Source organism: Danio rerio, chromosome 24 (genome assembly GCF_052040795.2).
Source record: "Danio rerio strain M-AB ecotype USA chromosome 24, GRCz13ab, whole genome shotgun sequence".
NCBI classification, from domain to species: domain Eukaryota; kingdom Metazoa; phylum Chordata; class Actinopteri; order Cypriniformes; family Danionidae; genus Danio; species Danio rerio.
Genome location: NC_141044.1, coordinates 7,520,199 through 7,545,000, shown reverse-complemented (window position 1 = coordinate 7,545,000; position 24,802 = coordinate 7,520,199). Strand labels below are relative to the sequence as shown.

At 37.2% G+C, this 24,802-nt stretch overlaps 1 protein-coding gene across 15 annotated transcripts in view; it reads right to left on the bottom strand.

Moving 5' to 3' along the window:
- kmt2ca (lysine (K)-specific methyltransferase 2Ca) overlaps positions 1-24,802 on the bottom strand; it is a 216,477-nt gene that overhangs the window by 122,374 nt on the left and 69,301 nt on the right. For all 15 annotated transcript variants that reach the window (XM_087309099.1, XM_087309103.1, XM_087309101.1 and 12 more), the window contains exons 4-7: positions 19,899-20,049; positions 13,469-13,684; positions 6,084-6,235; positions 5,892-6,001 (exon numbers count right to left, since the gene is read on the bottom strand). In XM_087309099.1, the coding sequence (XP_087165225.1) occupies positions 5,892-6,001; positions 6,084-6,235; positions 13,469-13,684; positions 19,899-20,049 (629 nt within the window). The remainder of the gene's footprint in view (positions 1-5,891; positions 6,002-6,083; positions 6,236-13,468; positions 13,685-19,898; positions 20,050-24,802) is intronic.

The following is a 24,802-nucleotide window of genomic DNA, read 5'->3' as shown; positions in this document are numbered from 1 at the left end:
TCAATAATGCTGCTAATTAGGGTTGTAACAATATACCGGTATGACGGTTTACCACGATTTGAACGTGCACGATTATCATACCATGAACAGTTGCATATCAACGGTTTTAACCCTTAAAGACCGAGACAGCCGCCCGCGGCTAAAAATAAGTATTGCTCTTAAATGTTTAATAACTTTTGATCCGCTGATCCGATTCATACAATTCAAAGATTGGCATAAAGAAGAGAATCTCAGCTTTCCAGTGCTGTATCACATAACACTTTCAGAGGCTCCGGAATCAGTGCGGATACGTCATCAACATTTGACAACGCTGATTTGACAAAGAAACGCTCGTCACTGTGTCTCCGGACAAACCAGACATGATACATTGATGCATTGTCCCTCCTCCATGCCCAGATTGGTTCAAACTCGCTATATCACAACCAATAAGCATAGGTTTCGCTTTTGTTTGTGGACCAAGCTTTTTGAACAACACGGAATGAGAGATAGGCATACATTTATGCGCGGCTAAATTAAACGCAAAAAAAAAAAGTTTTGCATGAAATAATTCTCATACAAAGTACTTGCATGCACAGCAGCACAGAAACATGACAAAACAGTGACACAGCAAAGACGAACTGCTGCTCTTGCTGTTTTCAAAAGACGCAAATGAAGATGCAGCTGTTTGTCTGCATTGCAGACAACCATATCCAAATCCATATCGATAGACAACCATATCCATGCTGGCACATAAACCTAAGGATGTTCCATATTGAATCTAGTTTCGTTATGTAACTATTTATAGTATAGTAAATATTTATATCTATTTTTTACTGAGGATTTGCACCATGTTTATTTGGACTTTATTTGGACTTTGACACATTATTTATTATTTTCTTATTTTTATTTGTTCATTGTAAGTGGTGTTGTTTATAGTAACTAAAAATATATTATTTGGAAAAAGTCAAATTTGCTTCACTGTTCTATTATTTTGTAACATTTGTAACATACCGTATACCGCGAAACCGTCAAACCGTGGTATTGTTTTAGACGATTATCATACCGTGAAAAATTCATACCGTTACAACCCTACTGCTAATATATGCTTACTCGATGTCTTAATTTCATTTCTGTTCAGTTCAGTTCAGTTATGACTTTAGTTGGATTAAGGTCATCGCTTATTGGAGCTTATGTAGGCCTTCAGTTCAACATTCATGTTTAACTGAATAAACACAAGTAAATCTTATTGAACATCATTTATTTTCATCACTAATTATTATAGTAGAACAGTTTCTCAAGCAGTTTGTGATGCATTCTGGAAACTGAAGATGAGCCCATGGTCTAATGTGCCACCTGGCTTGAGAAACCCGTTCTAAAAGACTTACGGCCCTATTATACACCCGGCGCAGTGTGGCGCAAGGCGTGACGCAATAGTCTTTTGGCAGTTTAAGCTTGGCGCAAGAGTCGTTTTGAGGCGTTGCGCTATGCTGTTTAAATAACTCAGGTTTTTGAGCACATTTTGCTATTATTATTCATTTATTCGTTTGCTGGAAATTAGAACTGAATTTAGAAATAGTTTTGAAACGAATATTTGCGCTCAACAAACAAAAGAATTTATTTATAGACTAATTGATGTCTGTGCGTAAAGGTTTCCCTATCCAAGAGCGAAAGTGAAAGTGATCCATTATCTCTCATTCTCACACAGTAGATGCTCTGTTTCTGTTAAAAAAACTGTTAACTGTTTGCTTGTGAAATGCTCATTTTTTCCACTTAGACTTACTTTGCCTCCTGTAAATAGCGAATGCGCTTGGCGCGACGCAGCTGACTCTTAAAGGGAATGGGAGATGAGACTCTAATTGGTTTATTCTTAAAACACACCTATAACTCATTAAGAAAATAAACTCAACCCTTTAAGACCATGCGCTGAAGCGCAAGGCAGATTTCCCGTCCTTAAATTAGCAAAAACGCGTCCTGACACGCCCTGAAAGCATTTGCGCCCTGCGTTTTGCGCATGGATCGTCAAAATAGAGCCCTTACTGTTAGTCATTATTTGGGTAGCACACATATTCTGAATGCCTGCGGCAGAATTCAAATGAGCCATTTTAATCTAGATTATTTATAAGATTACAAGATTAATCTATGCCCACATACAGTTTCTATTTTCATTGTTGACAGATCGGGTCTGAGGTTTAATTTACTGTACATAGCAAACATACACATGCTACGTATGTTATGCATTTTTCCTCAATAATCCCATCCCAGGTGAAGAGAGCATGCTGATATAAAAATTAATTACTCCTAATGTGCTTTCCCTGACCGGGTTCTGTGCCCCTGCGTCTGCCACATTGCATTGTGTTAATTAGTGGAGTTGCACAAGTGAGACGGCTGTGGCAGTTCTGAACTGCTCCACTCCTAATTAGAAAATATTTTAAAGACCAGGGGACCGACACAACCTCGCCAGTCTCTTCCACTGCCAATAATAACCCCATTCATGATTAACTCTGAATACTTAATCAACAGTGTGCGCATTTGCCATTCCTTCGCAGAAATTACTCGCGGGGAAAGTTATAGCACAAGTTTGCGACTGCATTCAAAACGCAAATTGGTGCAAACACAGGCTCGCTCGACTCCACTAATAGCCTTTTGACGCTGAACTCAGAGCTCTGTGAAGTGATGCCAAATTCAACCCACATGTCCACAGACACAAACAATGGCATAACTATGTTACTGAATAACCAGCTCACAAACAAACAGCACGCCGCAGTCTTTAAAGGGTTGATTCACACGAAAAGTTAAGTTCTATTACTTATTGATCACCCTCAAGTCATTCCGATTCCCTGAGATCTTTGTTTATCTTCTGACCACAAATGAAGATGTTTTAGATGAAATCCAAGAGCTCTCTCTCCCTCCATAGACAGCAATACTCCTGAGACATTGAAAGACCAGGAAAAAAAAAATTCTCTCAAAACATTCCATGTGATTTCAGTGGTTTTCCAAGAAAACCTCTAATAGCTTTGTTCGGTAAGGTCTTCTCTTCCTCTTCAGGTCATCAGTGTGGTTACTCCGGGCAGTAAGACTTATTGACATTACAGTCAGGAGCGTAAAGGCCTATCTGTGTAGTGAACGTGAATGGTCTGTCGGTGCCTTCGCAAAGTTGCATACCCTTCGCCATACCCCGATGTGCTTTACCTTGGTTTGACTTGGTAGAGTGGGCGGCGGTGGAAACTAAGCGAGGTCAGTGGCCGGAGGGTTTAACAAGTATGGAGTCCCATAGAGGAGCACAAGATGGATCTTTTGCAGGTGTTTCCTTTGTTTAAATTTGTTGCACTTTCGCTGGTTCTCTTTCCTCCTTGAATGAGTGTGAGCTTGAGCTATTTCTACAGTAGAATATCATACCTTTCCAGCTTATTACCAAAACACTTGCAAAAAAAAAAAAAAAAAAACTCAACACAGTGGACCACAGAGACTCCATTGTAGTAGCGATTCAACACTGTTTTTGCCAGAGGAGCACAGACAGAATGAAGAAGTATAAATGCTACCAACAGCGTGGGCTACACACATCATGTGCCATGGGGTAGGCCAGTCACTCGAAGCAGAACTATAAATCAGGCTTAACTCGCAAACACTCTATTGACCATAGTAAACACTGAAATCAAAGATGAATAAAGTCGCTACATTGTTTTGGAACACAAAAGTGATCATGGAGCTTCGTATGATTATAGTTGAACAACTAAAAAGTTACATGGAACGTTTTGACAACACTTTTGGTTCCTTTTCTGGACTTTGAATGTCTCTGGGCCATTGCTGTGAGGGGTCAGAGATCTCTCAGTCTCTCAGATTTGATCTAAAATATCTTAATTGATGTTCTGAAGATGGATAAATGTGACATGAGAGTGAGTAATTGAAAGAATTTAGATTTGTAGGTGAACTAACCTTTTAACCCTATCGTATTGTTTAAATTTACTACCCTTTCCTTATGTTGGTGGATGTTTTTGCCCCTGTTTTTGATTTCCATTATAACATATAATCGTGCATTCTTGGTTGTTGGTGGTTTTCCCTGTTGGGAAGACGCAAACTTTGTCATTTTTACTGTTGATCATCAGTTGGAGTGCAACAAAAAGCTTTTTTTTTTTTTTTTTTTTTTAAGTTTCTGACTTTTTTTTGGGGTGTAGTGTGTATGTGTGCGAGAACCCTTTGCGCACTTTCCTTGATACGTCTGAGAAGATCAAAATAAGGACTTTAGCTCTCAGAAGATAGTAAACATAGTAAGTGTATTCATGCATGTACACTTTAATTTAATGTTTTACTCCATATACAAGTCAAGCCTTTTTTGCAGAGGCATATCTAAAGGGTTAATAGTGCCAACTGACGATCAACATTAAAAATGACCAGTTTTACCAGAGAGTTTTGAGTTTTTGAAAAATTTCATAGCATTTCCCCAAAATATGTGTTCACCTGTGGTAAATTCAGTTGATTGGACATGACTTGAAAAGACCTGTCTATATAAGGTCCCAGGGTTGACCAAGGAATTGTCTGTAGACCTCACAGAGAGGATTGTCTCAAAGCACAAGGCTGGGAAAGATTACAGAAAAATATCTGCTGCTATGAAAGTTCCAATGAGCACAGTGGCCTCCATCATCCGTAAGTGGAAGATGTTTTGAACCACCAGGACTCTTCCTAGTGTTCGGCGGCCATCTAAGCTGAGTAATCGGGGAAGAAGGGCCTTAGTCAGGAAGGTGATCAATACCCCAATGGACAGAAAAGACAACCATCTGTGCAGCAATCCACCAATCAGGCCTGTATGGTAATGTGGCCAGACTAAAGCCACTCCCCGCCTGGAATTTGCCAAAAGGCATCTGAAGGACTCTCAGACCATAAGAAACTAAATTCTCTGGTCTGATGAGACTAAAATTGATCTCTTTGGAGTGAATGCCAGGTGTTATATTTGGAGAAAACCAGGCATCACTCATCACCAGGCTAATACCATCCCTACAGTGAAGCATGATGGTAGCATCATGCTGTGTGGATGTTTTACAGCAGCAGGAACTGGAAGACTAGTCAGGATAGAGGGAAAGATGAATGCAGCAATGTACAGAGACATCCTGAATGTAAACCTGCTTCAGAGTGCTCTTGACCTCAGACTGGGGCGACGGTTCATCTTCCAGAAGGACAATGACCCAAAACACACCATTAAAATATCAATGGAGTGGCTTCACAACAACTCGATGAATGTACTTGAGTGGCCCAGCCAAAGCCCAGACCTAAACCCTATTGAACATCTCTGGGGAGATCTGAAAATGGCTGTACACCTTTGCTTCCCATCCAACCTGATACTGCAAAGAGGAATGGGCAAATATTCCCAAAGACAGCCGTGCCAAGCTTGTGGCATAGTATTCAATAAGACTTGAGGCTGTAATTGCTGCCAAAGGTGCATCAACAAAGGCTGTGAATATTTATGTACATGTGATTTTTCAGTTTTTTTTTATTTTGAATAAATTTGCAACGTTTTCAAAATAAAAAAATTCACATTGTGATTATGGGGTCTTGTGTATAGAATTTTGAGGAAATAAATTAATTTAATCCATTTTTGAATAAGGCTGTAACATAAAAACATTGAAAAAGTGAAGAGCTATGCATACTTTCCGGATGCACTGTATAATTCCTACCCCTTCCTCTTGGCCCTTGAAACCGTGTGTGAAGGGGAAGGGCTTCACAATTTACCCCAAAGAAATGGGACACCACTACAACAACTGCACACTGCACATCATATGTCATCGCGATCAAGGGTCAATATTAAATGTGTAAAATCGAAACCAACTTGAGTGAATGTGTGCTAGCATGAAAAAAACACTGAAAGTGCAAACAAATTCACCATTGAGACGTTTAAACGCAGTGTAGTGAGTGTCACTCACCTCTGTGCTCCCTGAGTCAATTGCTTTGTCGACATACAGCAGCGACTGTCCCTCTCCACGGCATACACCCTCCGACCAGGCTGCACATCGCAGGTGAGCACAACACTGGCCTGCATGTGCAAAAGCACAATAAAAACATTAGCCATTGAAAGAATTTGATGCAAGAGTAGCACATTGAGTACGGCTACCTACCAGTGGGGTCAAATAAAAATGCAACATTGATTTCATCAGGAAGGCCTATTTGGCCCAGTTCATCCCAGAACTTGCGTCCAGGCTCCTCCGCAGCAGGGTCTGTACTACCAGGAGCAGAGGTTGAGTGCAGGCCGCTGTCTGGAGAACTGACCCTGAGAAAGGAAGCGATTGAACACATTAAGCTCCATCTTGAATGACTGAAAAAGAAGATATTTCAAGCTGATAGGTGTTGCCCATTCATAAGTCAGATTATACACATTCATTCCTATATATTAACATCATAATCATGTTTCAATTAGGCCCACAATGCAACCCTAACATCCATGAAGCCCGTTCCACAATGGTGAGGTACAGGGTTATCATACTTGGCTCCAACACAAGGACTGGCTGTTTAGAGGCAAAGTATGAAAGAGAGAGGACGAGAGAGAGCCGGAAAGGGGGTGGGGGTTTGGAATGACTGGCTTCTTGGATGTGGTGCTGAGAGAGAGCGAGCCACAGAGAGTCAGAGAAGCGGAAAAAAGGAATTAACATTTAAAAGGGGAGCCGGTTTGAAGAGGGCCAGCCAGAAGTGGGCTGCAGCAGGGACAGGATGAAAGACTACTGTATGCAATCCCGCTTCTGTCCAGAACATCTGCATAAATATAAATAAACTGTTTGCTGGGCTACTTCCTCTTTAAAAAGGCTTACATCAGAGGAGGAGTGACATTAGGGATGGGTATCATGAGGAATAAAATGATTGTGTTTTTGATTCTGATTCATACTAATGATTCCTTTAAATGTACAAGAGTTATTCTGTTGTGAATTGGCTGTCTGCATTACATACAAATGCATTTTATTAAAAAGGAACTTTTTGTTCACAATTTTGTTTTGAAATTCGTTAAAATTAATGCATTGTACAGGGCTCGAAATTGCTACCGTTTTTGGTCGCAAATACACCCTAAATTTTATCTATGCGACCTCAACATATATTCGGAAGCATTTGTGCAAGTGCATAAAATTTGTTGCCGTGCGACCAGATTTAATATTCTTAAAGTACTGTGATGGTTGGGTTTAGGGTAAGGGTGGGGGTAGACGTGAAAAAAATTTGTGCCATCAAAATTAGTGTGTTGATGCATGCGATTAATGTGAAATATTTAACGTGTAAACAAATTAACAACGCAGTTGCAGGTTTATTTATTTCCTGTTGTGGTCGACGTGTGGTCAGCGTGCAAAGAAATATGAATAAAATCAAGAAATGACTTTTGGAAGGAAAGCTTCAGCATAAAACAATTAATATTGCAGCACCAGGGTATCCAGCGTTTCCTCCAGAGTTTTACTTTTAATCTTTCGACTTTACTGCAGTTCGGCAGTTTCACTTTCATTCAGCAACATGTTGTTTATGCCCCCGTGACAATTATTTTATGAGAAAATGAAGTGAGAAGTGCTGGAAGAGTGTTGTTTTTAGGGAGTTTGATACATGCCGTAAGAAAAAAAAAAAAAAAAAAACTCCGCATTTCGTGACTAGGGTGATCCTTTAAGGTAATTTAAAAAAAAAAAAATCCCTGGGTACATGGTAGACACTTAATCAGAGTATTATCTTAATCATATTAAAGTATTGGTGTCCATGTAAACATACTCATTAAAAGTGCCAGATGATGTTGTAAGCTGTCAAAGATTCCTCTGCCTTTAAATTGATTCCATGAGTTTGATGCTTTTCCCCCCCTACACGCAACTTTTGTTAAGCGTCTGCTTCACGATGCTGTGTCAGAACCTTTGCTTGTAAAATAAAGCCATACTTTAAAACTACGTCCACGCACATTCAACCCTTCTTTCTTTCTCTCTACACAAAGAATAAAGTTCTACAACCCATTCATAAGCTCCTCTCACATCTACTTCAGAAAATCCCAACAAAATTGCTACCTGCTCTTACTTATTATCAAATCATCCTCACTGGCAATATTCACAACTGTATTTCTGACTATACATACTGTAAGCAGCTTGGGGTGAAAATAAACCAATAAAAATAAAATAATCGAACAAGCAAAACAGCAATTGAAAAGCTGATGCGTCTGTTTCTGTCAAAAACTACAGAGAGACCAGTGTTTAATCAGCTCTCTGCTACTCTCTCGCTGAATGACCTATTCGATGACAACCAGTCTGGCTTCAAACGCAGACACCCCACAGAGACCGTCTTGCTGACTGTTGCAGAAACTCTTTGGCTGGCAGGAGTGAACTCCAAATCATCTGTCCTTACTTATTCTACTGAACCTGTCTGTCGCCTTCGCGCTGTAAACCAGCAGATCCTCCTGTCCACCCCTTCTAGCCTTGGCTTCAAAGGTGCAGTTCATTAGTGGCTTCAGTCTTACATCATAGGCAAATCTTTCAAGGACTCATCAACCGGAGTGGTGACTGAAAACTTTGGTGTTTTAAAGGAAACTGAAGAAAAAGCTGAAATAAAAATTTGGCCAAAACGAAGTTTATTTTGGCAGTTTAAAACAGCTTACCAAAGCAAAAATGTGGGAGTTTGTTTTGGCTCCTCAACACCATTAAGGCTACCATTGAACCATCATGATTAATGTCTCGTTCACACTAGCAGTGACTTTGTAGCTGCCTGTCGCTCTAGGTGGTGACCTGCTGCAAATGCAGGTCTGTGTAGATCTACAGCACAGAGAATCCATCCGCCTCTGAGCGAGCTGAGAGAGGATCATGTGAGCTCTACTGGCGCTCCTATAGGCTGAGACTCAAGAAAGTCGCTCTTCATTTGCATAAAGTTGAAGGATTCTCAACTTTGTTGCATCGCTCATCACATCTATTCGATCACCAAAGGTCTCAGTCGCTCACATAGACGAAGGTTGCTGGAAGATGCTCACTCTTCGCTTACGCTCATAGTGTGGCTTAAGGCTGAATTAAAATTCTGAGTCAAGTGATCGTCATCCATGCTGCATGTTTTGTGCATAGCTTTGCATTTATACTTCTGCGTTCTGTTTGTGTTGCTCTTCATTAACACTTCCACAGCAGATTTTTATGTACCTCTGTGTCGAGAATTAAACTGAATTTAAATATTAAATTAATACACTTAATTGACAGATTTCATTTATTAATTTTCCTTCGGCCTGCCCCCTAATTTATCGAATGTCGCCACCGCAGAATGAACCTCCACTTCTTAGACAGATTTATGTATTTTTAGTTTTAGGTGGTTTGTGTAATGTGTTTTATGTTTGGTAAAATAATTTCCAATGGCATCTTTAGTGACATTTTAACTAGTTACCCTGTCTTGTTTAGATTTAGAGGTTTTTGCAAAAAAAAGCACAAGTGGATTCAGCGGGTTTTGATGCTAAATTTGAAATAGAAAGACGTTTGAAAAGAAAGCCTACCAAACAATGTTATTTTATTAACCAGCTATACCTTATCTGTTTCCCAGAAATGGGTTGCAGCTGAAAGGGCATCCTCTGCGTAAAATATATGCTAGATAAGTTGGTGGTTCGTTCTGCTGTGGCGACACCTGATTAATAAAGGGACTAAGACAAAAAAATTAATTAATTAATGAACTTCATCAGTGTAAAGAAACTGCTGAACCTAATTGGAGGAGCCTGATAGAAAATGCTTATTTAAAAGAAAAGAGGTCAGATGGATGTACAGGGTTTTGCATATGAACTTTTAATTTCTAGAAAATAAATAAATAAATAAATAAATAAATAAATAAATAAATAAATAAATAAATATATTCAGTGAAAAAATTCTCTGCAGACATGGATTGGCCTTATTTGAATTATTTTATAAAGATGAACAAAAGTCTTTAGATCATGGACAACATGAATAGGAGTTATTGACAATACAGATATGTAGAGTCTGTATTTCATCCACCTTAACAGTCTCCACCTTAAATGAGTAGCAGAGGTCCTCATTCGCTCTTTGGAGCTGTTAGTGTTTTCACTCCTCTGTCAATAACTGGCACAGTTCCAGCTCAGACCGCCCAATCACATGCCTCCAACTCAACAATCCACCGCCTGCTGGCAGCCTGCCAGAGACGGCACAGAGAACATTACGTCACCATTCCTGTGGGAGGCATATGATTGGTAGCGAGGAGCTGAGCAAATTAGGCACTCGTCCAATGAGCTCAAGGGTGGCTGTGGACAGGAACTTTTGACAACAACAGGTCACGTGGAGCTCAGTGAAAGCCTGCCGGTGGAGTTCTCCCTTATGGATTTCTCCTTTAACCCCCCCATCTAGTAACTAATCATCAGGCAATTTTGGCACCAAATTAATTGACCCAAATTGAATTGTGGTGTTGGATTCATTAGCAATTCCCAGCGTATTTGGGTCAAAGCACTCCATTCCTCTCCGTCAGAAAGCACAATGGAAGAGAACACAAGTTCTGTTTGACCCAAAACTTCAGTAATCGGATTGAAGAGCATTTAAAGATTTTGTTTAGGAAAAGCAACTCTGTTTTCAAGACTGAAACATGCATTTTTGTCCTAATTATGAAATAAATCTGTCATTTAACCATGGTCAATTTAAAGTATTTCCATATGACTTGCATTATATCAAGACTGCTCTTATACATAAAGAAAAAAAGAAGATATTCTGGTGAAGTCAGATTAAAAAAATAAAAACGTATTCAAGAATTATTCTAGAATCAATTTTAGCTATAGGGAAAACAGCTCTGAGTGCATGGTAGGGATGCAACGATTGTAGATTTTGGTAGTATGATTATAGTCACAGGATAATAGAGAATTGATCACGGTTATCCAGATTATTATGCATTCATTAACTTCGAAACACTACTAGTTTAGGAAACTGCTTATATTTTAAAGAGTTAATTATTGCTGCTCAGTAACTGAAAAATACAGTACAAAATAATAATAAAAAAACAATAGTTCATTTCTCTTTCGACTTAAAAATAAGTGAAAAACATTTTTGTCATTTAAATAAACAAAAATAAATAAATTAAAAGAAAAGAAAATACAAAAAAAGTATTTGTCTAAATGTAAATCTAAGCTACATATTAGCCAAGTATTCTTTTTTAAAGGGTACAAATGTAGTCAAGGGCTGCTAAACATGTGTCAAAGGTACTTTTGATCTACTATATTATGAACTTGTTTGGTATTTTTATTTTATTTTGGAGCAGAAAAGTGTATATTCCGTACAAAGTATGAAGCTGAACAGTCAGTTCCTATCACGTGACTCGCAGTGTGCTCGCACTATTCTTTCAACTGGATGCGCCTGGAAAGTGAACGGTCATGCTGCATGTACGCTGCGTGCCATCAATCCCAATATGCGCTCAAAATAAGAAATAAAGAAGTAGCGCACACAAAAGAAGCAACAAGCAAGCAACTTTAAACTACTGCACAGTAGGCATGACTTTAAGTTACAGCTGTTTTGTTCTGTGCAGAAACGCGGTCTTGAGAAGCCTGTATGATTAATTAACTGTAATGAAATAAAGCACAGTTAATAGCAAAATCTGTGAATCGTTGCATGACTAGTATTTGGGTGAGTAAATAATTAAACTAAGGTTTATATATTATATATGTGTCTTCATGTTCTAAATAAATATCCTGAACTTTTGGTTTATAACAGAGCATTGTGCTTAAATGTACACACAAATTACAAAGCTGAACCTAGTTTACAGCAGCAGTGTGTTTGGTTATTAGGAATAATTACACTGAACATTCTAATGATGGTGATAGTGCCTAGCAAAGCACTCAACACTGTTTCAGCTGTGTGGGGTCACTGGGGTCATTGCTGTTTAAACAGGGGGCTTTTAGTCCCCACAACGAACTAAACCTGCAAGACTCAACTGTCTCAACTCTAAACTAGGGCTATCACCATATCTATTTTTTGCTATTGCACCCAAATTTATTGCGATAAATGATATTATTGCCACTTTATAACTTACATCACTAATAAAAAATAAAATATTTTTATCACAAAATGGTGTAATAATTCAGGTACACCGTTTTAAAGAACATTTTATTTTTAAGAATACAATAATAATAAATAAATAAATAATAAATAATGTCAAAAGTAGAGTTTTAGAGCATCTCAGGAGCATTTGCAGGCCTTTTTTAATAAGCAGGCAAATTCCAAGACAGAACTGTTTGTTAAAGGTTGTCATTTCGCTCTGTCACTACTGGCTGGTAAATGCATCTGTTACAGTTAACCGTCTGGAAGAGCCCGGTCCAGTATTAACTGCAGTTGATGTTCCCATGTTGAAAAGATGCATAGGGTATTTATGTTTAAAGTGTGATTTAAGGTTAGTTGTGTTGCCTTTTTTCATTGCCACTGTTCTGAAACAAATTCGATTAACAGCTCGTTCACGTTAACAGGTTTTCCTTTCCTATTCTGCTTAAAACCAAAATGCTCCCATACTAGAGGTGAAGACTGTCGCTTTGAAACAAAGTCCATCGCAAATTGTTTATCCTAACTGACTGTAGTTCCTAAACACGAATCAACGGGTTCGCGTCTAGTCTTCCTCACCTCCACTATCTGCTCTCTCGCACTCAGTCTGCATGTGTGTGTGTGTGTGGAAATGCTGCATAAGCCCTTGCATTCCAGCAGAATTCAGCTCGTTTGACAAAAAACTTAGCTTGTTATATTATGTAGCCTAATCATCATCATCTTAAATTTCTTTATATATAATAAGCAACACATCACGCCTCCAAAACTAACCACACTCATTTTCATTTATCGCACGCTAAGTCAGCATATTGACTATTGAGACAGGCCTACTCTAAACCTCTACACAGCCACGATAATCATCATCACACTTTATTTTGATGCTCCGTTTCTTGAATATAAGTTACATTGCATCTACATGCCAACTTATTCTCATTAGATTATAAGTAGACTGTTAGGTTAAAGTTAGGTTTGGGGTTAGGGTTAGTGTAAGTTGACATGTATTTGCAAAGTTTCTTATAGTCTGTTAAATGTCTGTTGAATGAGCAGTATCAACAGATATTAAGCAGACAGTCTACTAATACTCAAATGGACCATCAAATAAAAAATGTTACCACTAAAACACTTCAGAACTATACCAAACCAACTCCAAAATAACAAACACAATCTGTACTTCCTCATTCACATTCAACTAAGCACACACACACACACTCACATACATTAAACACAGAGAAATTGAGGACTCTCAAACAGTGCTACAAGCAGTAACTTCATATTTTACTCAAAGATTACAATACCTTGCTCAGGGACATGATTATTATTATTATTATATATTGAATAAAAATGTTCAGTCAATTTCTTATTTTAAAAACTGGAGCTCCGCTGAATCAATTCCTGTGTACATTTTGCATCTTTATTGGATTCCTTTTCCCATTTATATTTAAAACTTGTTGGGAAAAACAAACATCCACACAAAGCACCTTCCCCAGACAGCAGCAGAGATAACTCACTTTTTCAGGCCACTCCCGCGATGCCCTGGGCTGCGGTTGTTGTCATTGTCATCGAAATCATTGTCGTCGTCATGGTAATCGTCGTCCTTCTCTGAGCTGCCGCGGCGGTTCCGGATGTGCAGGGGGACGTAACCAGGCGTGGGTCCAAATAGTTTTAACTCTCCCTGACCCAAGAGACTCTTTTCTCCACAGTAGCAGAAGGCACAGAGCTTTTCTCTGCAAGGGAATAAAGAACAGATATGTGAAGAAGAATTTTGAATACACCAGGTAATAAACATTTTTAAGTACACAAACATTGAAGTGATTGCTCACCCAACATTCCCAGTGCACTGTGCTGCTTTGCATACTTAAAGTACAACGCAGAGAATGCACTAACTAGACATGTTATGAATTCCATTCTAGCAGTTTTGTACGGCAATGGGCTTTTCATAGCCAGAAGCATTTGCACTCAAGTAGAGTGCTTTGGCCCAAGTCATTAAGCAGTTGCGCATCCAATCTTCACCGCTCTATTTTTCCAACAATCGAGACTACTCTGAGGTTTGCAGTCCATGGCCCAGTGCCCTAGCCGAGGTCTGGGAGACACAACTCAAATAGGATTACGAGGGAAGATAAGATATCTCTGAATGCCTCTGACAGGGAAATCACAACTCAAATCAGTCAAATCAAATCAGACTAGAATCCCTACTCAACACACACCTCCCATCTTTATGTTCAAAGCTAGGGCTGCATGATATATTAAGGCCCAATTCTTAATTATTTATTTATTTTTTTACTTTACCCCTTCCCCTACTCATTGGCCCTAGAAACAGAGTGTGAAGGGAAAGGGCTTTAAATGTTACCCCCAAGAAATGGGACTCCACTACAACAACCGCACACGTCATTATATGCTGTCAAAAGCTCAAATGAGATCAACAATGGCGACTGCTGTAGTTATTCCAGTTGCGTTATTTTTTTGGTATTTATCTTCAGGAATCACTGAAGATATATATCATGTTATCATGATGATATAATTAACATTATAGCAGATACTGCAAAAATACTCATTCCCAGCCATTAGAATTTTCTGACAGAGTATTCGAGTGTATACAAGAGTTATTATCATTGATTATCGATAGCAAAATTTAGCAGGTCTTTTTTTTTTGTCTTAAGCATGACGGTAAAACACGAACTCAATTATGAATGAATTAAAATATGTGCTTGTTTGCTGTAAAAATTTGTAGTAACAAAAAATACAAATTTCTGGATCTGCTGACTTCCGTGTGCAGCCATGTTGCTGTTATAGCTGGTCTATTCTTGGAAATTTTCCTAGATTCAAGTGCAGTCCTGATAAATCTCAGTTTCAAGGGCTATCTAACCCTTCCCCTTAGCCCTACGCCTTCAGGCTAAAGAGAATTGGGACTCCCCTACCCCTTCACATGAATGCGCAAAATGAGGATAAGGGGAAGGGCTAAGGTGTAGAATTAGGATTGGGCCTAAAAAAATGATATTCTGGCTCATTTCCACCAAACGTTATGGTTCAATACAGTAGAGTATGTAATTATCTCTGTTTACACTGTCAGAAGTTGTGAATGATACCAAATTAGCAAACTGTACCATACCATTTTTTGGGACTCTTTCATAAGAGTACTCAGCACTATGGACCCTTTTCCATATCCGGGTTTCTCAGTAGTGGAAGTCATCATAGTTGTGTAAACTTCAGAGCCCAGTGAATAGGAGAGTACAACAAATATTTTTTTTACAAACCGATTTGCTAAAATAAAAAAAAATAAAACTCCACAATAAAAACAGAAAATATTAAAATAGCGTCAGACTGAAAACAACAGCCAGAACAACGTCAAATTTACTGTCCTGTCCATAGATACTTCATTAGAAATGCCTGCCAAAAACTTTTTGTAATTTGATGCAAAAGATGATATAATACTAACATAAAGACATATAAATACGTTTAAAAAAAATCTAACTATTAAAAAGTAAAATTCTAACCAGATGTGATAGCAACCAAAGAAATCTGCATACGCAAAATAACAAAACCAAATCTAATAAAGTTACGTGTAATAAAATTAAATGACATAAGGAAAAAGTTTTGAACTGAACACATGAATAAAGGAAGGTGTAGAAAGGCAGTAAAAGCTCAGCTGAAATCTCTCAGTACCTATTCAGCAACCCTCTGCCTTTCCTCTTTATAAATTAATATTGGCTGCTTCATTCCAACATCTACATTAGCAGGAGGATGATAATTAAACCAGGGTTGACATTTCAGCAAGACGATGTAAAACACAGCCAAGGAAACTCTCAGATGCTTTCAGAAAAAGAAAACCAAGCTATGAAATGGCCCAGCCAATCACCTGACTTGAATTCGATACAAAATACAAATTAAAGATCTGATTTGATAAACGAGACCCACAGAACTATCAAGATTTTAACATTCAGTTGAATTCTGTGAAAAAAAACACACACCTGAGCAATTCATGTGACTTCATTCTCCAAATTAAGCTGCCATCATTAAAAAAAAGGCTTTTACATAAAGTAATAAATACATTTCAGTAGTTCAGTACTTTCTCCTTGTGCCATCTCCTTGTCCACATATTTAATTTTTCTGATTTATTTTGTTTTGTTTTATTTTTATGTTCGAATTGTTGTTGTTGTTGTTTTTTACCAAAATCTGGTTCAATTCGATGTCAACAGATTCTTTAGGAATATTATTCCCAGAAAAAAAAACAAATGTTCAATACTTAATTTCTCCACTGTAATATTAAAATATCACTTGCATGTTCTTGTTCTAAAATAATTAGCATCTAAACTGTGCAAAAATTTGATTATCATTCTGTTTTTGGAGTTAAACACATGGTCATCAACAGATTAAACATAAATAATTTCTTTATTTGTATCTGGCGTTGGTATTTGCTTGGATTCACGTTTAATATTGTGCCTGTAACACTGTAATTGTTGGGAAGTCTTGGTGAAATGTCAGCGCACTCTCATTAGAGTTCATTTAATTTCCTGACAACACTTTTTATCAGTCTGCTGTGCAACCCACGAGAGATGCTGTCAAGAGGAAGATGTGGTGCACACGCTGTACAGACTGAAGGGGGGTCTCCCTTCCTCTTGCACATTACAAATGGAGCTGCACATTAGCGAGTGCACAATCTGTGCTAATTGGGAATCCAAAAGAGAGCGCTCTCTCGCCCCCTCCCTGTACTAATGACAGCAGCAGGGCTTGAGCAGTCCCCTCCCCCAACTCCCTCGCTTCCACTAAGAGCATGCAAAAAAAGCACACTAGCTGCAGCCATGCATACCAGCGTTGGCAACAGGACTCTGCTTTTGAAAATTCTAAAAAAGCAAGGGAGATCTGAGAAGTCTCACACATTATATGCAGCTAGAATGTCAAATATTGTGGCAGAAATGTTTGTATTTTTATCATACGAGAAAAGTTACTTCACACAATTCAATTAAAATTAGCTATCGCAACTGTTTAATATACCTTGTATTATAATTTTGTTATACATGTTTAGCAATTCTGCTAATGAAAACGATCCCACAGCAGAACTTTTGTCCATGTTTGGTCAACACAACACTATTTAACTACTGAATAAATCTGCATTTTGAACAAATCAGGATAATAAAGAGTATTGTGCTAAAGTCTTTGGCCAAGACTTGTCATTTCAGTATAATTATGTATATTTATTTACAATCTAGTATGATAATTTCTCTCTCTTCACCAAAACAGTAGTAATATTGATTCAATGCATTCGGAAAGTATTCATAGCGCTTCACTTTTTCTTTTTTTATGTAGCAGCCTTATTCCAAAATGGATTAAATTAATTTATTTCCTCTATACACAATACCCCATAATGACAATGTGAAAAAATATATATTTTAAATTTATATATAAAAGAAAAACCCTGAAAAATCACATGTACATCAGTATTCACAGCCTTTGCCCTGAAGCTCTAAATTGAGCTCAGGTACATTCTGTTTCTACCGATCATTCTTGAGATGTTCCAGCAGCTTCATTGGATTCACCTGTAGTAAATTCAGTTGATTGGACAGGCTTTAAAAAGGCATACACCTGTCTATATAAGGTCCCTGGGTTAACAGTGCAGGTCAAAGCAAAGGAATTGTCTGTAAGCCTCCGAGACAGAATTGTCTTCAGGCACAAGGCTGGGGAAGGTTACAGAAAAATATCTGTTGCTCTGAAAGTTCCAATGAGCATAGTGGACTCAATCATCCGTAAGTGGAAGATGTTTGGAACCACCAGGACTCTTCCTAGAGCTGGACGGCCATCTAAGCTGAGTGATCAAGGGAGAAGGGCCTAGTCAGGGAGGTTATCAATAACCCGATGATCAGTCTGTCTGAGATCCAGCATTCTTCTGTGAAGAGAGGAGAACCTTACAGAAGGACAAGCATCTGTGCGGCAATCTGCCAATCAGGCCTGTATGGTAATGTGGCCAGACTAAAGCCACTCCCTGCCTGGAATTTGCCAAAAGGCAACTGTAGGACTTTCAGACCATAACAAACTAAATTCTCTGGTCTGATGAGACTAAAATTGAACTCTTTGGAGTGAATGCCAGGCGTTATATTAGGAAAAAAACAGGCATCACTCATCACCAGGCTAATACCATCCCTACAGTGAAGCATGATGGTTGCAACATCATGCTGTGTGGATGTTTTACAGCAGCAGGAACTGGAAGACTAGTCAGGATAGAGGGAAAGATGAATGCAGCAATGTACAGAGACATCCTGAATGAAAACCTGCTTCAGAGTGCTCTTGACCTCAGACTGGGGTGACGGTTCATCTTCCAGCAGGACAATGACCCAAAACACACCATTAAAATTTCAATGGAGTGGCTTCACAACAACTCTGTAAATGTCCTGGAGTGGCCCAGCCAAAGCCTAGACCTAAATCCTATTGAACATCTCTGGAGTGATCAGAAAATGGCTGTACACCGTCACTTCCCAACAAACCTGATAGAGCTTGAGAGGTACTGCAAAGAGGAATGGGCAAAAATTCCCAAAGACAGGTGTGCCAAGCTTGTGGCATTAAATTCAAAAAGACTTGAGGCTGTAGTTTCTGCCAAAGGTGTATTGAGCAAAGGATGTGAATATTTATGTAGATGTGATTGTTCATTTTTTTTTTTCTTTTTAATAAATTTGCAACAATTTAAAAAAGTCTTTTTTCACATTGGCATTATGGGGTATTGTGTGTAGAATTTTGAAAAAAATAAATGAATTAAATCCATTTTGAAATAAGGCTGTATCATAAATAAATGTGGAAAAAGTGAAGCGCTATGAATACTTTCCGGATGCACTGTAAATACTGTAGTTTGAAATAAGCAGCTTTTTATTCTGATAAAAGGGTTTTGTTTTTCTCAATTTTGTCTACATACTTATTTTCTATCTGTTAATATCTTAATGCAGAGACCATTCTTATATCCGAAAGGTCATTAAAACACCAAAAACTGTTGAGGGACCAAAAGTTTTGCAAAATACTGTATAATATAATATAAATAGCATAATAATAGAAGTAATGCCATAGATATAAGTAATAAAAAAAGTAATAATAAAATGTAATTTTTAAAATAATAGTCACATTTTTTTAAGGCTGGATTAGTTAACGTATTTACCAACATGAACCAAGAATGATCAATACTAGTACAGAATTTATTCATGACAGTTAAACATTTACTAGTGCATTATCAAAATCCAAATTTATACTTGTTACATTAGTTAATCAACGTAAAGTGCACATAAACTAATAATGAACAACTTTATTTTCATTAACTAATGTTAATAAATTAATGTTAATAAATTAATAAAAATATATCATATGGATGCAAATAAAGTCTACTGTTTTGTATTATGCTTTATACAACAGTTCTGTCTGAATCTTGAATCTGATTGGCTGATAGCCATGAGTCATTAAAGTAAATAATTGTTAATAATGAACAACTTTATTTTCATTAACTAATAATAACAAAGATTAATTAATAAAATAAAAAAAGAGTAAAAAAAAAGCATAACAATAGTAAAAAAATATTAACTATTTGTTCATGTTAGTAAATACCTTAACTAATACAACCTTATTGTAAAGTTTTGACCTACATAATACATGCAACAAAAGTAATAAATACTGTGTGTGCGCGCATGTACATCCATCCATACACACCTTTACCAACCCCCTTTTTTCACAAAAACACATTTGCATTCACAAACATGCAAATAGTAGCTTTCACTGACCTGATGTGCACTTCCCCTTTGTTCTGTAAGACCCTATTGACCCTTCAGTATACACTTTCTTTCTGTCCAAACATTGTTCATCAGCACGCAGCGTTTGGCTGAACTCTCTCACCCTCTTCAGGACAACATTAAGTTCTTGCCGCTCAATGCATAGCTTGGAGTCAGCTGAGTGAAAGTGTGTGTCGACACTAACCTAGTTTTGGCTTTTCTGGTGGTGGAAGCGGACGAGCCAGCGGAGTCTTCTGAGACGGAGCGCTGAAAGAGCGGTGACAGAGGCCTTTCGTCTCTGGGGCTGAGATCCAGCGGCTCAGGGAATTCATCGTCGGTTTCTGGCTCCACCACATCTATGAATTTAAACATGAAAGAGACAATTTAATATTTCCTCCCCTAGATTTCTGGCATTTGCTTTTGTTTGAGACGAATGTTTTTGTCAGCACACCTTATTGATTAAGTTAAGCTAAAATTAATTAAAGTTATTATTGTTATAGCTTCTTTTTTACCATCACATTCACAGGCTAGCTTAAAAATTAGCACATACTATTTGTGTAAATAATAGGGCTGTGTTTAATGTTACAACATATATCATATGGATGCAATAAATAGTCTGTTTTTATATTACGCTTTATACAACAATTCTGTCTGGTTCTTGAATCTTATTGGCTGATAGCCATGAGATATTAAACTAATATCAGCACTCGTACAGCCTCTTCACGCTTGAGTATTACTCCGTCCACACGAGTGGCAAGCAGAGGATTACAATTTGACAAGTATAGCAGCTGTTGGACAACATAATGTACTTATGAGGGTTTTTATGTAAGACTGTAGTTGTTTAGATTGCAACTATTTAGTTTATTTATCAGGATAATGCGCATTTTAAATATTTATAATTTCGGAGATTCAGCACATTGGCGGCCATCAGCCTGCCATACTGAGCAGAGCAAAGACGGTTGACTTTCCACCACAAGATGGTGACAGAGACCGCATCGTAAGTCCTTAGGGGACTATGTTTCAAACTACAGCTGAACAAATCATTACAGAACAGGTAAGTGACACTCTTGAGTCGATCTCTCTGTTTTGTATTTTGTAGTGCTGTATTTATACCATAGTAATCTGGTAGTGTTTGCTTTGATTTGGCTTTTCAGGGTTTATTATTGTGAAATTCTGATTGCAACAAAGAACTACTGGTAAATCTCTGTTGACAGACGGCATTTCATGCTGTTCAGCCTTATAATGTTAAAATGTGAGCAGAATCACCTGTTTTGTTCTCATTTTAGACATTACACGAGAGAATCATTGAAATACTAGCTCTAAAGTGACATTGGTGAATTAGTAACGGTTTCTGCTGTTTTGACGTCAGCTGCAGATGTGAAGGAATGGTGGAAGAAAGTAGTTCTTCTTACAAAAGGGTTTTTGAGCCTCTCCATGTTTGATTTTCTTATTTATATACACAATTATGCCGTCAAACTGTTGTATAAAAGCAATATCACACTCTTGGCAGTGCGATATGGCTGTATATCATCACTGGTGGGACACTAAGGCACTCCACTCACCAGTGTCGATATACATCCATGTCGCACTGTATCAATTTGATGAGCGAATGCAGACTGAAATGTGAATAAAAGCATGGAGAGAAAGTACATTTACAGTTTGAATTTTATTTTGCAATATTTACCATCTGACCTCTTGTCATTTTTGAAAAAGTGTTTTATATTTTACAATAACATAAGAATGAGTAGTTTTGAGTAAAATGTAAGAATCTTTTTCCATGTATAGTTGATGATAAAATTATTAGCCCTCCTGTAAAATATTCATTCTTTTACAAATATTTCTCAAGTGATATTTAAGGGAGTAAGAACATTTCGCACAGTATTTCCAACAATATTTTTTCTTCTGGAGAAAGTTTTATTTGTTTTATTTTGGCTTGATTAAAAGCAGTTTTTTAACCATTTTAAGGTCATTTTAGCCCCCTTAAGCTGTTTTTTTTTCTTTTTCAATTGGCTACAGAACAAACCATTGCAATACAATGACTTGCCTAATTAATCTAAATTGCCTAAATAACCTAGTTAATCCTTAAATTTGCACTTTAAGCTGAATAATAGTATCTTGAAAAATATCCAGTAAAATATTTTATTCTGTCGTCCTGAAAAAGATAAAAGAAATCAGTTATTAGTAATAAGCTGTTAAAACTATTATGTTTAGAAATGTGTTGAAAATGTTTCAAATCAGAAAGAATCTTCTCTGTTTAACAGAACTTGTAGAAAAATGATGTAAAATAATTCAAATTAAACTATTCATCATTCACCATTCAACTATTCAAACTATTGATTGACAGAATTTACAGAAAAGGTTATATATGGTGAAACATATCAGAATATGAGATTACTTGTATCATGATTCAACATTTTTGTCATGTCACTCAACCCTTATAGATTTAAAATATTCTGGTTTCTTAACTCAAATGAAAAATGTGCATTGTGAACGCATTGTTATTGTATTAGCCAATTCTTTGGTTTACCTTGACAAGATGTTTGAACTGAACCCAATGCTAAAAAAGATACTTGATAAACCACTATACAAACACATTGAAGCTTCTACAAACAACAGTTATCAATCAAGTTTTCCTGCACAACCAGAAACACAAGCCGGCTTTCGGGGAAACTTTTCATACACCCACCGAACAGGTGGAAACTGGTGAAGAATGTGGTCTTGCAGCAGTATGACGTTCATATCTGTATACATCATGTATTAGTGCTGCATTAAAGACATACGAGCCGGCATTCAAATATGCTAATTTGATTTATGCACAAAACTTCAATATCGCATAAAACAATTGCGAATAAAAGACACTTTGAACAAAAAAAAAGTGAACAAAGTAAACAAAGTGAACATAATCACTTCCTGATAAAAGTCACTGCCAAATATCAAAGACAAATGGAATTTGCTATGCTCCGAGAAGCCACTGTGGTCTTTTTATAACATCCGCTTGTTAAGTCTGACGTCACATGAAGCAGCGTTAAGGTCCAAGCACTCTATCAAACTGTATGGAGAGGCTCAAAACATGATAATAATAAACATAAGCGCTGTAACGCTTTCTAAAATCATGATCGCAATAAATATGTCCATGCCTAATATCAGATATCACCAGAAAGTGGTTCATTTTTCATACATTTTTAAAATATTGGTGTCTGTGATGCAGCAAGTTCAGAGATGTTTACACCCTGATTTTGTAAGAAATTCACTTTAGTGTGTGATATGACTAAAAATTGATCATAAACAAATATTTTCAATTCGAATGAGTAGCGGTTTGGACCCGGAAACAGTTCATAGATCACATATTAACAAGCGGTTAATAAATAAGAAGTGGCTACAAATATATGTGACCCTAACGCCATGTTAAAATGACAATAATGTTGCATAAAACTAAAGTACAAAGCCAAACATAGCCAAACCTCTCATATATATGAATTATGTGTGTGCCTATTATTTAAAATTTAAATGATTTGCTTCATTTGCTGAATTAAAGTTCGCAAAACCGGAATTGTAACCCATAATTTAAAACACAAACATAGTGTGCAGAAAAAAAGATAGAGTTTATGCGATCACACAAGCAAGAAGGAGTATGCAGCAGAAAATCATGTTTTTTTTTTACTTCACACAGCTCCACTTCTGAAGATGCATGACTTCAAGGTGACTCATTTAAGGAGCCCAAACAGCTGTTGATGAAGTCTTTTGGAACATTTTAAAGCTTTGAGAAACAACAATGCACTCACTTCATGCAAAAGCTGGCCAAGGCTTTTAAAATAAATGAAGCTTTGCTGTGTAATATTAGGCTTCTTTTAGCACTTGCTAAAGTTCTTCTTCAGGTTTAGAGTGTCATTTCTGTCTTTTCTGTCCCAGCCTCTATAATATTCAAGTCTGGGCTCTGTGGAGGCCATTTCATGACTGTCAGCTGATTTCTTTCTCCAAATACGATTTAACTGCAATTAGGAAATTATGATCATGCTGAAAATGAAAACTATTACCACTGATGTCCTTTCCAGAAGGAATTTGCTTGAATTATAACCTATCTGTACTTTTCAACATTCATAACTCCATCAATTCACACTATATTGCTAAAAACACAGGCAGAAATGCAGCTCAAACCAGGACAGCCTCACTCAAAACATTGTTATTAAAATGTCTTAAACAAATAAACCAAAATAATTCAAACTCTAACCTAATTCCCACCCTAACAAACCATACATCAACTGAAATACAATCAATTCAACATATATAAATATCAATTTAAAAAGCAAATACAAATATTTTATGCTTTTGACTGTTTTTGTGGTAAAGGGTCACATTTATCCATTATGCCATCAGTTAAACAGTTTGAATTATTATACCATCACTGTCACATTGAAGTAATAGAAACCCAATAAGTCTCTTTATTTACATTTTCTGTTGTTAAAATAGGATCAAATCCCTCCCATTTTGAGGCCCACGAAAACATGCCAGGAGTGCCATTTCCTCGCCCACTGAATTGATTGACAGCTGCGTATTAACATGTCTCTGTAGTAACGTATATAATCATATCAAAAAGACAGAATGTGCGCAAAGTAGCTGGGATTAAAAGATCTGTTCAGCGCTCTGTGATCATCAATCATCATCAAATATGATCAAGAATGAGTTTTACAAGTTTAAAACGCTTTTAAAACAGTGAGTGTGTGTCTCACCACTGTCGAAAGGCTTCAATTAACTCCCAACAAATATAATGTTCACAATTAATTTGGATGGTCTGTTTGTTGAATTTAAGTTACATTGCATCTACATGCAAACTAATTCTCATTAGATTATAAGTAGACTGTTGCAGTTAGGGTTAGTGTAAGTTGACATGTACTTGCAAAATTTCTTATAGTTAGTTAAATGTCTGTTGAAGGAGCAGCATCAACAAATATTAAGTAGACAGTCTACTAATACTCAATTGGACCATCAAAATAAAGTGTTTCTAAAATAACAAATAACCATTGATAAAGTTCTTACTGTGGTAAGGGAGATGTCTTAATTCTTGTCTGTCACTGTGCTGTTTATCTACGTGAATGACTGAGTTAAACAAAT